Source organism: Trachemys scripta, chromosome 3 (genome assembly GCF_013100865.1).
Source record: "Trachemys scripta elegans isolate TJP31775 chromosome 3, CAS_Tse_1.0, whole genome shotgun sequence".
NCBI lineage: Eukaryota > Metazoa > Chordata > Testudines > Emydidae > Trachemys > Trachemys scripta.
In genome coordinates, this window is record NC_048300.1 from 15,947,271 (window position 1) to 15,962,328 (window position 15,058).

General features: G+C 40.0%; 1 protein-coding gene across 1 annotated transcript in view; it reads right to left on the reverse strand.

Moving 5' to 3' along the window:
* Positions 1–842: 842 nt before the first annotated feature.
* Positions 843–15,058, reverse strand: part of WDPCP (WD repeat containing planar cell polarity effector) — a 250,030-nt gene continuing 235,814 nt past the window's right edge. The window contains exons 16-18 of the mRNA XM_034764195.1: positions 8,776–8,876; positions 7,345–7,382; positions 843–1,870 (exon numbers count right to left, since the gene is read on the reverse strand). Coding sequence (XP_034620086.1) covers positions 1,820–1,870; positions 7,345–7,382; positions 8,776–8,876 — 190 coding nt within the window. The 3' untranslated portion in view covers positions 843–1,819. The remainder of the gene's footprint in view (positions 1,871–7,344; positions 7,383–8,775; positions 8,877–15,058) is intronic.

Consider the following 15,058-nt stretch of genomic DNA (forward strand, 5'->3'; position numbering starts at 1 on the left):
GTCACAAGGTTGAAGTATAAAGAAAAACATGTGCCCATTTTCAGCTAAATCCCCATTCAACACTTTTCTAGGACAGAACTCCAAGAAAGCCATAAAGGGATTTTATTAAAAACTGAGATTTTAGGAAACAACATTCTTGATCTTATGTACATTTCTAGCATCACTTCCTGTATATTTTTAAACTGAAATCCTCTTAGCATGCAAAGTAAATAGATTATGATATACTGAAGGATTAAGGATCACTGTCTGGTGTCAGATTAATCCCACATATAGACCATCACTTGTACTGACAGAAATATGGCTTCAATTCAGCAAAATAGCTCTATGGCTAGGTAACACATTTCAGCATTTTATGTAGAGCAAGTGAGAGATTTCCTTGATCTGTTGTTGCACTGCATCTATCTCCGAAATTAAATAGAAATCTGTATCATATGCAACACATGCTTTCCTCAAATTACTGTACGGCTGCATAGCGTAACCATCCATTATATATACAGCTGTGTGTGGTGAAATGCTGTAGTAAACTGCTGTTTGTTTCACAGTTCCTACTTTATTAATATTTTCCCCATTGAATATGTAGAATTTTATGCACTTAACAGTTTTGTTCACTCAAGACGTAAGCTTTTCAGTATGTTTTAATAGACATATCTGAATATGCAGATACAAACTGCTAAATTATGTTGGATTTTTTTATTTCTACCAAACCCACCATCCACTTAGTATATGTTAGATTTCAGCAGCCTTTTGACTCTTCGGGGGGGAAAAAATGGCTGGACCAATGAACAATAAATCGATACATTATAAATAAACACAGATTTTCTCAACACAGTATTTCTAAACAGTTTGATTAAAAAAAAAAAGTTTTTATTTTTAATCCATTTATTTCGTGACCGTACCATTTAAAGACAGTAACCAAAAAGCAAATTCAAGTAGATCGTTGACTTTCAGTTTTACATAACTGACTGCTCCAAAAGACCAAGCTTAATCTATATGTGTGTATATACAGTAAAGTACAATACATGTGTACATACATGATATACTGGATCAAATGGTAGGAAGGAAGAAACATCATAAAGTTCCTTTTCTCTTTTAATAATTCCGGAACAAGTATAGTAATGAAACAGGTTAAGTTGTCTTCTCTGTAGCATTTTCTGTTAGTGGCTAGAGGAGCAAGATTAAAATCTGGACTCCAAAGGAATGATGTTTAAGAGACTCCATGTCTTTTTTTAAAGGCAAAATAATGGTTATTCAACTAAGATGATATATGTAGATACGAAAATTGAGAGCATTCTTAGAAAAACGCTGCTGACTGTGAAAGGCTGCTCTTTCACAGAGGTATCCTGAGTGAAGATTTTATCTGCTAGTATCTCGGTAGAATGGTTTTCAGAGCCTTAAGTGGAAATTCAAATCTGCATCCAAGTGAAGATTGTTAAAATATATAATGCATGGAGAATTACAGAGAATTTGTTCTGTGAGGTTTACGGATTTGTTTAATGAAAAACCAATCTTTCAGCATTACCATTTGTACAGTAATACTGGTATCCATGATTATTGGATTTTGTATGTCATCAGATGTCATGATGAAAATTTATTTGCTCTTCATAAATAAACGTGGGTCAGTTTTTGCAGAGACAGGTGCCTATAAATCAATAATTCAGTGTTTTAAGCAGACCATCACTGAAACTTTTAACTGAATTTTCTCTTGAAGGGCCTGATCCAAAGGCAACTGAAGCCAAATGAAAGACTGCGATGAATTTCTGTGGGAGTCTAATCAGGCTTTAAGTATTTTCTTTTAAAGTGAAAGTATTCATATTCTTGATTATACTAGACCAAAGTGAACCACTTTGAGAGATCCACTTCCTCCAGTCTCCTGGGGGAAAAACAACAACATACAATCACTCACTTTAGCATACAGAAATTAAATGCAATGATAGATTTAAAAATTTACCCTTTTTATATTTAAGAAACTCCAAAACAAATTCAAAGAAATGCAAACCTATCTAAATACTGACTCCAATTAACCTCTGCATGGAAGCTTATTTGAAAAAGCTAAACCTTATTTTGTTTGTTCTCTTTATTTAAAATGTATAACAAACATTCTAACATTGTATTAATACCAATATTACCGGAGCCAGATTTTTAAAGCTAGGGATGCAATTTTGTAATCTTAATGCAAACCTACAAATACTTGATTTAAGTGCACATAAGTGGGGGGGGGGGGGGCTAATATATGCACAACAAATGCATGTGCAGAACTGAAACTTAGCCCATTATTTTTGTAAGCAACATGACAATTAATGAAAACAGCACATGCCTAGAATGCAAGGCTGTTTCATGCTACATGTTGTTGGCATGCCTACAAAAAGTGTGAAAACTTTGCTAAGGAAAGTGTTATGCTCTAGTGAATCACTGCTTCCCTTATGATTACATATGAGCAGAAACCTTTTTGTGATGGAAAGAAAACTAGGTGTGGAGCTGAAATCAAAGGAAAGCGGGTGTATGTGCCCTACTGTAGTTTACAAAATACACTAATTTAAATTGGGGGGGGAAAAAGTGGAAAACTGGCAACAAGAAGAGTATGTAAGTTAAGGCTGCCGCAGGCTTATGTGTGTGCTGGCAAGTTCAGTGGGATTCATGTGGCTTTCACTCTTTCACTTCAAGTGAAGGAAAAAGAAAACACCCTTGCAACCTAATAAGGAGCATTTATCAGAGCAGCAGCTCCATCTTATGGTATATATATTCTACCACAGAGATAACACATCATGTTCTTAAACAATGCTTCGGTGCACAATGCATATATTACTGCTGTGTGTTTAGGGTAAAAAGTATTTCAACAGCTAGAATTTTGTCTTGATGTAAATACTGCATTTTAGTTCCAGCCTCTTGTTTGGCATTTTCGCTGCTTGGTGGATGAGGAAAAAGTTGGAGCGCACGTTTGTTAGGAGGCACTTGGCCTTTACTGGATAAAGCTCCATGCACCATATACATACCAACAGTTAGTTTATAGGAAAATGAAAGTGTTTCCCCATTCCTCTCTATATAACTAAACACTTCTCTACCACACCCCTAAGGTTATATAATGCTAAAACAAGTCATCTTTCCTGGTGAATTTCATGCATAGCCTCTACCACAACTCTCCCAGGCAGATTGTGCAGCAAAGTTCATGAATGGTCAGATTCTCTGTCTTCTTAAGGGGTGTAAGACTCTTAGAACTTTAATTTGTTTAATTGATATTGGACATTTCAACTCTAGTTCCCATAAGACCATTTCAAACTACTGGATAATTATTGACATCACTCTGTTTTTAGGTGCAGGAATGTAGCACCTGCTCAAATCCTGGGGTTTCCGTCTAACGTTTCAACACTAGGCATTGTCTACATCTTTATGGTAACCATGCTTCTTTGCTCCTTTTTCACTCCTAAATCCTATGAGATTGACAGCTGTCTTGTCTTCTGCTAGGAGGGTAGCACAGGAATTCTCTCCTGTAGGAGTGGTGCTCATTTTGTTAATTAATCTATAATAAAATAATTAATAACTTTGCACTTACATGGTGCCAGGCTCTCCGAGAACTGTACAAAAACTCAGTAAGCATTATCATCCCAGTTTCAGATCAAGACACTGAGCCACAAAGAGGTCAAGGCCTGGAATTTCAAACGTGTGCAATTTGAGACATCTGGAGCCTGATTTTATAGATGGAGGTGATCAGCACCTCTAGAGACCTACTTGTATCAAGTTAGGCATCCAAAAATTAAGGCACCTTAAATGAGAAGAGACTTCTGAAAATGTGGCGCTTTCTCAAGATCACCCAGATAGAATAGAATTGGGAACAGAACTTGAGTCTCGTGACTTCCAGTCTCTGACTTAACTGAACCCGAATGCCAGATCTCTAACATCAGAGATGTTTGGATCTGACTTTCCACACTCAGCCCCATCTCTACCTTTAATCACTAGATCAGCTGGATGTACAGTGGCCAGTGATGAGAACGCAGCTAACCATTTCTTCTAGAAAAGAACTAATTGTCTTCAAACAGCAAAGCCTTTCTTGGTCAAATATTTCGCTACGTGTCAGTGATTTTTCTGGACCTGGCAGGTGAATGGGAACAATTTCCTGCGGTTTCAGGGAAGATTCACAGTGAGCAAAGAATACACAGGTAGTGATATATGTGCAAGAGATTGTTTACATGATGCTGGGGATATAGTCTCAGCAAGGCCCCTGGTCTCCACTCACTCAGGGAATAGGCCACTTCTGACCCCCAGTTCTTTGGCACAGCTCTGCCTTATAGGGCAAATCAAATCCTCAATGTCATGGCCACATAAGTCTCCCTAGCAGCAGAACCAGCGCAGTTCCACTGTGCAAGAAATGGCTGGGCTCTGGGTGTGCACCCCTTTTGTGGCACAGAGCCCAGCATTGAGAGGGGCCCTTCTGAAGCAATGGACAGGAAGCAAAGCCAGACTAGAGGAGCAGTAGAGTGAAGGTGGGCATACACTGGTGCATTGGAGGGATAATTCAGCCATTGGGCTTCACAGCCACTCTGTGGCTGTAGGTGGGAGGTCCTCTGGCTCCTCACTGGAAATATCCAGATACAGCCCCAACTTGGGCTGGGTGACAAGTCCCAGGTTATGGCCCTCTGAGTACATGCATTTTAAACATCTCCCTAAAGCATAAGCCTCGTTCCCTAGGGCTTTGGCAATATCAATACTGAATTCAACAAACTACTCTACCAGGCTCTTTCCGTGATTTTCAATAAAACAACATTCAGTCCAATTAGCTGGACAAAAGGGAAAAGTTTTCCATTCTCCAAGATCTTATGAGAACGTCCAATATATCTGTACACAGAAAAAACATTTAAAAACCCCCAGAATGATGGAGAAGAACACTCTCTTGATTTTGAACTTGTACAGAACATTTAGCATGCAGTATATCATGCAAAGGACGAACATGCATGTGATATTCTATAACAATACAGTAACAGGCTGTTCAAGTTACCTAGGTAAGCACTAAAAATTCAGGAAATGTCCAAGTTAACGTTGCTTGTATGGCTTTGAAGTGTGGTTCCACTCCGAAAAGTGACAACGTAAAAATGGCTCCATCTTGCTTCCTTGTGTAATTAGTCATTGTCATAATTGCTCACTTCAGAGACAAAGATACATTGTTACTGCATTTTTGTCCTCGCAGGAGCCAACCCAGCTCTGGGAGATGAAGCAAGATTTTCTTTCCCCATGTATCAAACAGAATTGTCTACCAAGTTTTATGATTTGAATGACTGTAGCAGCTAGGAGCCTTAGTCACGGACTAGGACCCCATTGTGTTAGGTGCTGTACAAACCCAGCTCGTAGTGGTCAGAGCAGTGCATACTCGTTGAAATCAATGGAATTGCACAGATGTCGCTGAGGGCATTAGGTGAAGACATTATCATCAAAGGCAGCGTTTACCTTGCAAAATCTTTATTGAATGTGACTATACCCAAGAAGAACAGAACCCAGCCTGAGTGTCAGATCCCAGCCTGAGTTTGCAAGGGTGGCAGTCAGGAAAAAACCTCATATTTTGCCTTGTAGACGGCGCACATTTGATCTGGAGTCATTGAGAGACAATGAACACAAAGTCCCACCATTTTAACAGTCACTTTTCAGAGCAGAACTACACTCTATCTGTTCCCAGGTCCCTGCACATTATGATAGTCTTTTCACAATCAAACGAGATCATGTAATTAAAGATCAGAAAACGTTTCTCCAACCTTAGAGACCTATGTACATCTTGTTCTTTTTTTCAGGTATGGTAATTTGTCATTGGGGTCTTGCATATCATTAATGACCCAGACTATTTAATACAGTAACTTCCCTTATCTCTAGGGAATTTGAGTAATTTTGAAAGCACCCACGTACTACGCATGTTCTTTTCAGCACAACATTCCTTAGGTGTTCCGGAGAGAGGAAACTAGCTACAAAGCTAACATAGCTACACATGCAGAGAGGAGATTTTTTTAAGGTACGTTTCAGGAAAGGAGGCTGTTACCTATGTTTACTGCTAACTTCTTTTAATAGTTATTCTATGTACGTCAGCAAATGTTCACAATTCCCCTATAGTGTACACTTATGGCCAGCACAGAGAGGGCAGGGTTGGCTTAACGAGGCAGCTGGAGGTTCCCTCTGAGCAGGGGAATCTCCTGGGGGGTGCACAGCTACCACAGCCCATTCTGTGCCACCTGCTCTGGGACCGTCCCTCCCCCCATCACGAGAGGGTGCACTGGAGCATGATGGGGGCTGGAGAGGGTGTGGCTGGAGCATGTTGTTGCTGGAGAGTTGTTCTATTTGGCACAGGTTGTTTTTATGATGGGACAAAAGTGTATTTTCACACTGTCCTTGGGGGGTGGAGGCTGGACAGGTTTTGCTCAGTTTTTTTTAAAAATCACCTTTTTGTACACAGGACGTACATTGAAAATTTCCACCCCCCCACCCCAAGGTGTGTTTCAGCCCGTTACAAGCAACTGCAAATGGGCTAGAATGGAAACTAATTTGTAACCTTAACGACCGTGGTTATTGCCATGCTGCTAAACAAAACTGAGGTGAATGTATTTCTCCTCAAAGATCCTGGACTGACAGCTCCAGAGACTGACGAGTTCCACATATCCAGAGATCTAGAACAGCACAGGCAGCAGCCACAGTACAGGCCACCCCACCCACACTGCACCACCCCGGGACAGCAAATACATTCTAGCGGGTGAAGGGCAATTTAAGTCTTTATGCCTCTTTAACTCTTGGGCTAGGTCTACACTACCCGCCTGAATCGGCAGGTAGAAATCGATCTCTCGGGGATCGAATTATCGCGTCTCGTCGGGACGCGACAATCGATCCCCGAAACGACGCTCTTACTCCACCAGCGGAGGTGGGAGTAAGCGCCGTCAACGGGGAGCCGCGGAGGTCAATTTTGCCGCCGTCCTCACAGCGGGGTAAGTTGGCTCCGATAGGTCGAATTCAGCTACGCTAGTCGCATAGCTGAATTTGTGTATATTAAATCGACCCTCCGCCCCCCCGTAGTGAAGACCTGCCCTGAGTCTCGCTGCTAAAACTGCCAGCAAAGGAGGCCATTAGTTGGGAATGTGGTGGCTGTTTCTGTGAGATGGATGTGGACTGAGACTAATTTACTAATTTCTCCACCAAATCAAGATCCGACATTAACAAATTTTGATTGCTGGTGATCTGGGCTGGATTCAAACCATGAAGATCTGGCTCTATTTTACAAGCCCTATGGGTGTGGAACTTCCACTGACTGGAGTCCTGCATTTGGATGAAAGATGTAGTTTGTACCAAGGGGTGAAATAGAGTAGAATGGGGAAAAAATGTTACCTGTTCTGTGTGAATGTCCCCAAAATTCCCTGAACTTGCTGGAAAACAAACAAACAAGGTTAATATGCGGCAGTTAACTTTTCAGCCTCTTGATAGGATATAAAATAGCTGTATCCTATCACACAATGGATGAATTAAAGCATTTAACATATTACATAGATATGTATGTGCATATGTGATCCTCCCTCCCTTGCTCCCCAAGTCCTGCCAAACCATAACAAAATGCATTTTGACAAAGACAGCGTGGCAGATCTGAGGTCAGGGACCACCTGTGTCCAGGTATAATACACGTGTGACCATCTGTAACCGAGCGGGTGTAGGATATGCTAATGGCAGCTCTGGTAGCACAACCCTTTCATGTCGACCTCTTTGAAAATGTGATGTGATACTTGAACATGGCAAAGGGTGACTATCCTTACCTCACCCGTTTTACAAATATCCTTAAGTATATCAGTGCACCTAGCTTGGTGACTAGGGCCAGGGCTACACTATAAACCTATGTTGGTATAACTACATTGCTCAGGGGTGTGAAAATCCCACAGCCGTAAGCGATGCAGTTATACCAACCTAACCCCCGGGACAGACAGTGCTATCTCAACAGGAGGGCTTCTTCCATCGACATAGCTACAGCCACTCGGGGATGTGGATGAACTCTCCTGTCGGAATAGTAGCATCTTCGCTGAAGCGCTACAGTGGTGCTGCTGCAGCATTTTAAGTGCAAACCTGCCCTAGGTAATACAGGCCCTCCTGCCATGGCTTCCCCCCATTGAAATATTCTGCCATTGTTCTTTTTTATATATATGTATATGTATATGTATATGTATATATATATTAATAATGTATTTTATATATTAATACACACACACATATATATGTGTGTGTATATTTTATATATTATTTATATGTATTTGACAAATGTTTAAAATACTTGACAAACAAAATGACCTCATCTGTTCACTCTAGAAACACCCTTGCCGAAATCGTGTTGCTTGTTATTTTACAAACTATTGACTTCACTGGAGCTACACTGGTTTACACCTGTTGAGGATCTGGCTCTTATATACTAAAACATAAAACAATGCTGCTAATAACAGTAATCCTTTGCACATATATAGCACCTTTCATCTATGAGCAATAAATAGTTTTACAATGATGGGGAAACTGAATCACAGAGGTTAAGTGTTTTGCCAAGATCACAAGAGTCAGTGGTAGCCTCAGGAATAGAGCCCAAGTTCCCAGCCCCGTAGTCTGTGCTCTCACGGCTAGATCCTGCTTCTTCCTTGTTCTGCTGTCACACAGTTAAGCAGCGATGAATTTTCAGCACTAGCTCACTTTTTTCTTTCTGAACCCAAATTTTTCCAGGATATCAATTTACACTGTGTACAACTTCTTTCCATTGTGCTTATTTGAAAGTAACTTGTTAATTCTTACCTGCTGGATTCCAGGACAAGGGTTTATCCATTGCAGAAGCAGCATTGCTCTCCATTCCGAGCGCACTCTCCCTGGTGTCTCTTTGTCTACGGGTAGCAGAACTTTAAAAAAATAAAATAAAAAGTGGTGATGGGGCAGAGGGTCATATAATAGACAGTAAAGCCATTTTGTTTGTTTACCTCTTTAAAAGTGCATGGCAGTTTGTAATTCACTGTTTTCAAACTCTAGCTCTTTTTTTTTTATCAGATGCTAGTGTTTGTTGATTGAATTTTACTATGAAAACTCTCTTGCCTGTGCAATCCTTCTATAGCTGTGCTGTCAGTCAAAGATGTGGTGTAAGGTTCTTGTCTTTCAAGCGATTAAGGGTTTTGTTAAATAGGTTGCCCCCAACAGATCTTCAGATTGTTCTAACAGACAAGAGGAATGTTTCACATTGAAATACTTCTAAGGAACAGCAGTCAGTCAGATACCAGGATGCCAAGAAAGCAGGATGTGATGTCCAGAACTCCATCATCTAATTATTCTCGCACTTAAAAAAGCCCCCAAACCAAAAATCCCTACACCACTAAAATAGAAGTTGTGAGCTTTTACGCTGTGCTGTTCCTTCTCCTCAAACAAAAAACCACTACATGACGTTGCGGAATGTATGTATAAGTTATTTGTTTTATTTTGGTAGTCTTGATTTCTTCATACATCCTCCTGTTGTTCATTCATCCTCAATCTTCTGTTATTCCACAGCATACGTAGGCAATCTGCTTCCCCAGGCAGTGGAATCAGACTGTTAGATTTTAGTAGATACATTAACTTGTTTGGGATCAGCATGCCTAGCGGGATCTGATCCTACAGTCCTCACACTGGCAAAACACCCAGTGAAGTCAATAGGAGTTTTGCCTGCAGGAAGAGAGGAGCAGAATATAAACATTGGAAAAATTCTTTAGCAGGACTAGTGGGTTTTTGTTGCTTCTTCATTCTGGTGGATTTCCCATCTACCAGTTTCTCTTTGGATGTGGTAACATCTACTCTATTGCACTACCATTTGCAAAGGTACAATGACACCGCATGCCTTTTTTTTTTAAAAGTCTGTGAGTAGATTAGCAAGTGCTTCTTTTAATTTTGGACAGAAGTAAGTTGTGAGAATGAAAATGTGACTGCTTTCATGTTGCACACTAATTTATTAACAGCTACAGCGCACAATCTCATTTGGCTTTGATAATACAAATAATAGATTCCAGTCCTTTATTACTGACAACAATGTAAATAATTAAAGAAAGAGCTCAGACTTTCCCTGTGTCTTTGTCTTTCTACTCTCAGTACAGTGAAGGTTATGCAAGCAGCTGTGAATCCATAAAGCAACTTAAAGCAACCCTGCTCATCAGCTTTCCCCAAGCCATATTAAAGCCACAATAATGCAACTGCTACATCACACTAAGCTTTATTGGCTCAGCAAAAGAAACTAAGAAACTTCATTGGAGACCAGATTAGGCTGGTTACAAAATGGAGAGATTCTTTTGCTCTCCGACCCCATTATCTTTTCCATAGTATCTTGGTCAGCTTTCTTACACATAGCCATGGATTCTGTGGAGACCTGTAAATTGCTTTTTTGGCTGCCAAATTGCAGTAAACCTTCTATTTTTATGTTTTAAAAGAGCTTAAAACTGTCCATCCTCTTTGGATGTGTCTTTAAAATTGGCCGGTGCTGGGAGGATTTTATATATATATCCAAAGGCTTAGAAGAAGATGTTGTTTCTACTGAGCTGCTAGTTTTATGGTCAACAAATATGAAAAGCCCAGTGGGGATAAAAGGAACTTAACCAGTTCTATCTAATACATATAAATCTACCTAAGAGCTCAGTGCACTAGCAGTACTCAATGCACTACATTTATCTCCGTCTAAAGATGCAGAAAATGGGTCTTTGGCACATATGCCACATGTTCCCTTTCAATGCCAAGTTAATATGAATTAGAAGACTCTGAGATGAGTAAACAAGGTCAGTCTGGGCTCGGCCAAGTTGGATCAACGTAAAGTAATTGTCAGGTTTTTCTGTCGGCAACGACAGTGTGTTTTGGCTCAGCGTTCCCCAAACTATACATTATAAAATGTTTTGTAGGGCAGGGCTGCCCAGAAGATTCAGGGGGCCTGGGGCAAAGCAATTTTGGGGGCCTCTTCCATAAAAAAAAGTTGCAATACTATAGAATACTATATTCTTGTGGGGGCCCCTGCAGGGCCTGGGGCAAATTGCCCCACTTGCCCTTCCCTCTGGGCGGCCCTGTTGTAGGGAAGCTGTTGCCAGACACTTTGCTTATTCTCCTTGTTTTGCAAACCCAGACACTTTCCATTAATTACATGTATAACTTTTGTGACAAAGCCAAGTTATTTTTTCAAAAAAAAAAATTCTTGAACAATCAAGCTAATTTAATATGTTTAATAATCTCATTTAATCTAGAGGCACTTTGATTAGAATCAAAATAACATAACAGCATAATAACAAAGAGTGCATTTGCTATGCAACAAATAAATCACTAGTACTAATAGTTGATTGTATATCTTCAAAGAGCTTTGCACACATCAAGAAATGTTGGTGGATTAATTAAAGTCAATGACTATTATTACCTCAATTTGACAGACACAAAAACTGATTTGCCCAAGGTCACATATATTTAACCTATCCAGCATTTTTGGTGGATCAGAAACTCACACTGACTTCAGTGGAGTTTTTGAATATTCAGAGAATGAGGCCTATAGTGACAGAAGCAGGATTAGAACTCAGGAGTTCCTGGTTTCTAGTCTCATGATCAGTCCAGTACACCATGCTGCATCTTCTCAGTAGCCTTCAAAAAAGCTTGGTTTATAACAACAAACTTCAAGTATACAAATACTATATAGGTAAAGCACTATGTCTGATTATTTATGAAATTACAGTATGTTGTGTATAATGTTGTTTGGACACATATTTATAGTATTCTTCTCACCTCTGTGATGTTATCTGGTTAAAATATGACCATATAGATCATTGTTGCAGCCACTGTTATATATTTGTAACAAATCTTGTACAAAACGTGGCATGTAAGATGTCTATGAAAAGGTTATGATTTGCTGGTTAGGATTATGCTATTTGTATGCATGTATAATTTTTGTATTTGAAGTTATGAATATTGGCTCTATTCCTGGATTTCAAATGTTTGCTCCTGGGGTAACGCACACGAGGTAGGTAGCCAGCATATCTTGGAGGGACTATTCTAATTGAGTGGCCCATCAGAAGGACTCTTAACTCACAATTGATCATGGGAGATGCCCATCTACACTGCGTGGATTGTCCTTTAAACATGCTGTCTGAAATATAGGTAATGGCTTCCTGCAATGACTGAGCGAAATAGGGCATGAACATGTGACCTGCCCATGTGACTCCAAACACTATCTGGTCACCTGTGATTCTCCACTACCTCTGCTGAGGGCTTTGTTTTAAAACAGTGGGTATCCTTCCACATGGCAGAAGAGATAAAAGGCCCTGGAAACTCCTCCATTTTGCCTCTATCCTGCTCCAGCATTCTAACCAGGGGATACTGAGGTTCTGCCAATGATTTGGAAGCAACCAGAGACTTATCAAGCCAGTGGTTTATTCCATCACTGCTACAAGCCTGAACCAAGAACTTTGCAATTACTGTAAGTATCTGATTCCTTTAACCAGTTTTAACTCTTACCTTTCTTTCTTTTTATGATTAAACCTTTAGATTTTAGATACTGAAGGATTGGCATCAGTGTGATTTTTTTTTTTGGGTAAAATCTAAGTTATATATTGACCTGAGTGTGTGGCTGGTCCTTTGGGATCAGAAGAACCTTTTAGTTAAGGAGACTGGTTGTAAAGAACCACTCACCTTTAAATCCAGTGTTTTTGGTGGTAATACAAGGACTGGAATGCCCAAGGAAACTGCTTTTATGACTTCTTGTTAGCCAGCGTGGTGAAACAGAAATTTACTTTTGTTGCTGGTTTGGTATATCCTATGAAAGATTAGCCACCAGTCTTGGGGTGTATCTGCCCTATTTCTCAGCAGTTAGTCTTGAGTTTGGCATTCTCAGTTGTGATCCACAGAGGCACAGTTACAACCTCCTCTTAATATTATTTGCAAACCGGCTGCTTCATTGTTAAACAGGCCTTTTGAAAAAGGCTATTAGCAGTGTAAGGAGAAAAAGCAGAAATGCTGCAAAAGTGATGCATTTTCATTTTGTTTCTTTAACTACAAAAGACAATATTCTATTCAAGGAGTGAAGCTGTGGGGAATCATGTTTAAATAATATTGTTCCTTTGAATGTCACACTGACAACAGCCAGGTATTTCAAAGGAATCAATGAAGCTCTGACCTTCCCTCACCTTACTTTGCTTTAACCTCCCACCCCAAAACAAACAAACAAACAAACCAAGAATCAACTCCCTCCCTTCTAAACTCCGCCTAATATTAAAGAGAACATGGTGCAGCCATATCTTAACGTTTCCTGGATTTTGATTGGGTGTTACAAACTCAAATTAGTTAAACACTTGTTTTCTGAACTTAATATAAAATCTGACAGAATAGTAGAAATATGTACATTTTAAAGCACATAAGTAACATTTAGAAAACCTTTGATAAAGTAACATATAGAGTACACACTTTTTTGCATTATGCCTTAAATCCACTGGTATTAAAACAATATGCAGCTTATTAGAAAACAGGAACATTTTGAACAATTTTTTTGTAACCAAATATACTCGGGGGGGAAAAAAACAAAACACAGTCCACAATAATGGAGGAGGACGCAGACTTTACCCTGGGTGCAAGACCATGGAAATTGTCTCTACAGCTCACCAGCTGATTCAGCCAGAAATACGCTGGCCTGCAGAAGTCAATATTTTTCTTTTACATAGTGTTAAGTCATGGAGAGGATCAAATAAGTTATCCTGCTCCTACGGACAACAAGGTTAGTGCCTTTCAGAAATGTTTTCATTATTTATATGCATCTGCAGAGTAATTCTGATTTAAAAAAAAACCCATTTCACATGTGTATACACACACACACACACACACACACACACACACACACACACACACACAAAGAGAGAGAATAATGTGGCTGCAAAATATGTGACATCTAGGAAAGAATGGGTGATTGTGAAATGGTCAAGCAAACAAACAACCCACCCCCCAACAGCAGCAACAACAAACAAAATACCAACAACCCTAATTAGAACTAGTCCAATCCCCCTTCTAGCATTCACAAAATAAACTCTGCATTGGCCAATGGCCTGAGCTGTCCAGTTTCCCTTAGGATAGGGTGAGTAGGCCTGAACACAAATGCAAAAAGTGTTTGGAGCATCATCCTGGAACCTTCATTCAGATGAGCAGTGGGAGCCACTTGGCGATCCGGGGTTACTTGTGTGAATAAGGACTCCAGGATCAGCCTGGGTATTATTAGGACAATACCATCAATTTCAGTCCACTATACTGCTCTTTCTTTAACTTAGCTTTGAGTTACTAACTGGACTCATTTTTCTGGCTGGGAAGTTATTCTAGCCCATGGTGGGCTCTTTGCTTTGACTCCAAATCAAGGAGAGAGTTCACCTTGGGTCTACAGTCAGGTCCCCGCCAGAAAAAGAGTGAACTTAGCAGTCTGCCCTACAGATGCTCACTGTTTTCCTGATCCTTTTCTTGATCCTCTATTGTTATTCAATGGGGTTTTTGTCCTATCAGTCGAAGGGCCTAGTTTTTTGTTTTAAAAAAACAACCCCCAACTAATTATTTGAGGGCTAATGTTCCATTTACATCCCCCCACCCCAGTTTACTGATATGAACTTGCTGTGCTTTTAGGGCCTGACTGAAATCCCATTAAAGTAGATGCAAGTTTTTTTACTGACTTCAGTGGGATATGGACCAGGCCCTTAGAGTACTCAGAGGTGGGAGAGAGCTCAAGCATATACTTGCTCAGAAAGAGATCTGCAAAAAGAACAGGAGTACTTGTGGCACCTTAGAGACTAACAAATTTATTAGAGCATAAGCTTTCGTGGACTACAGCCCACTTCTTCGGATGCAAGAGATCTATTCATCAGACAGCACAGTGTCCATGCTCATGTTAGAAAACCAGGGGGATTCCACTGAGCTTGTGATATCAATTTTGTGAAATCCAAACAAGTCACACAGTCAAATGCTTCTACACTTTTGTCTATATTTTTTACAGCGATGAAACTGGGTCAACAAAAGCAAATGTAAAGCACAAAGAAAACTTTTAGAGACACAATGCAGTAGTGAGAGATGC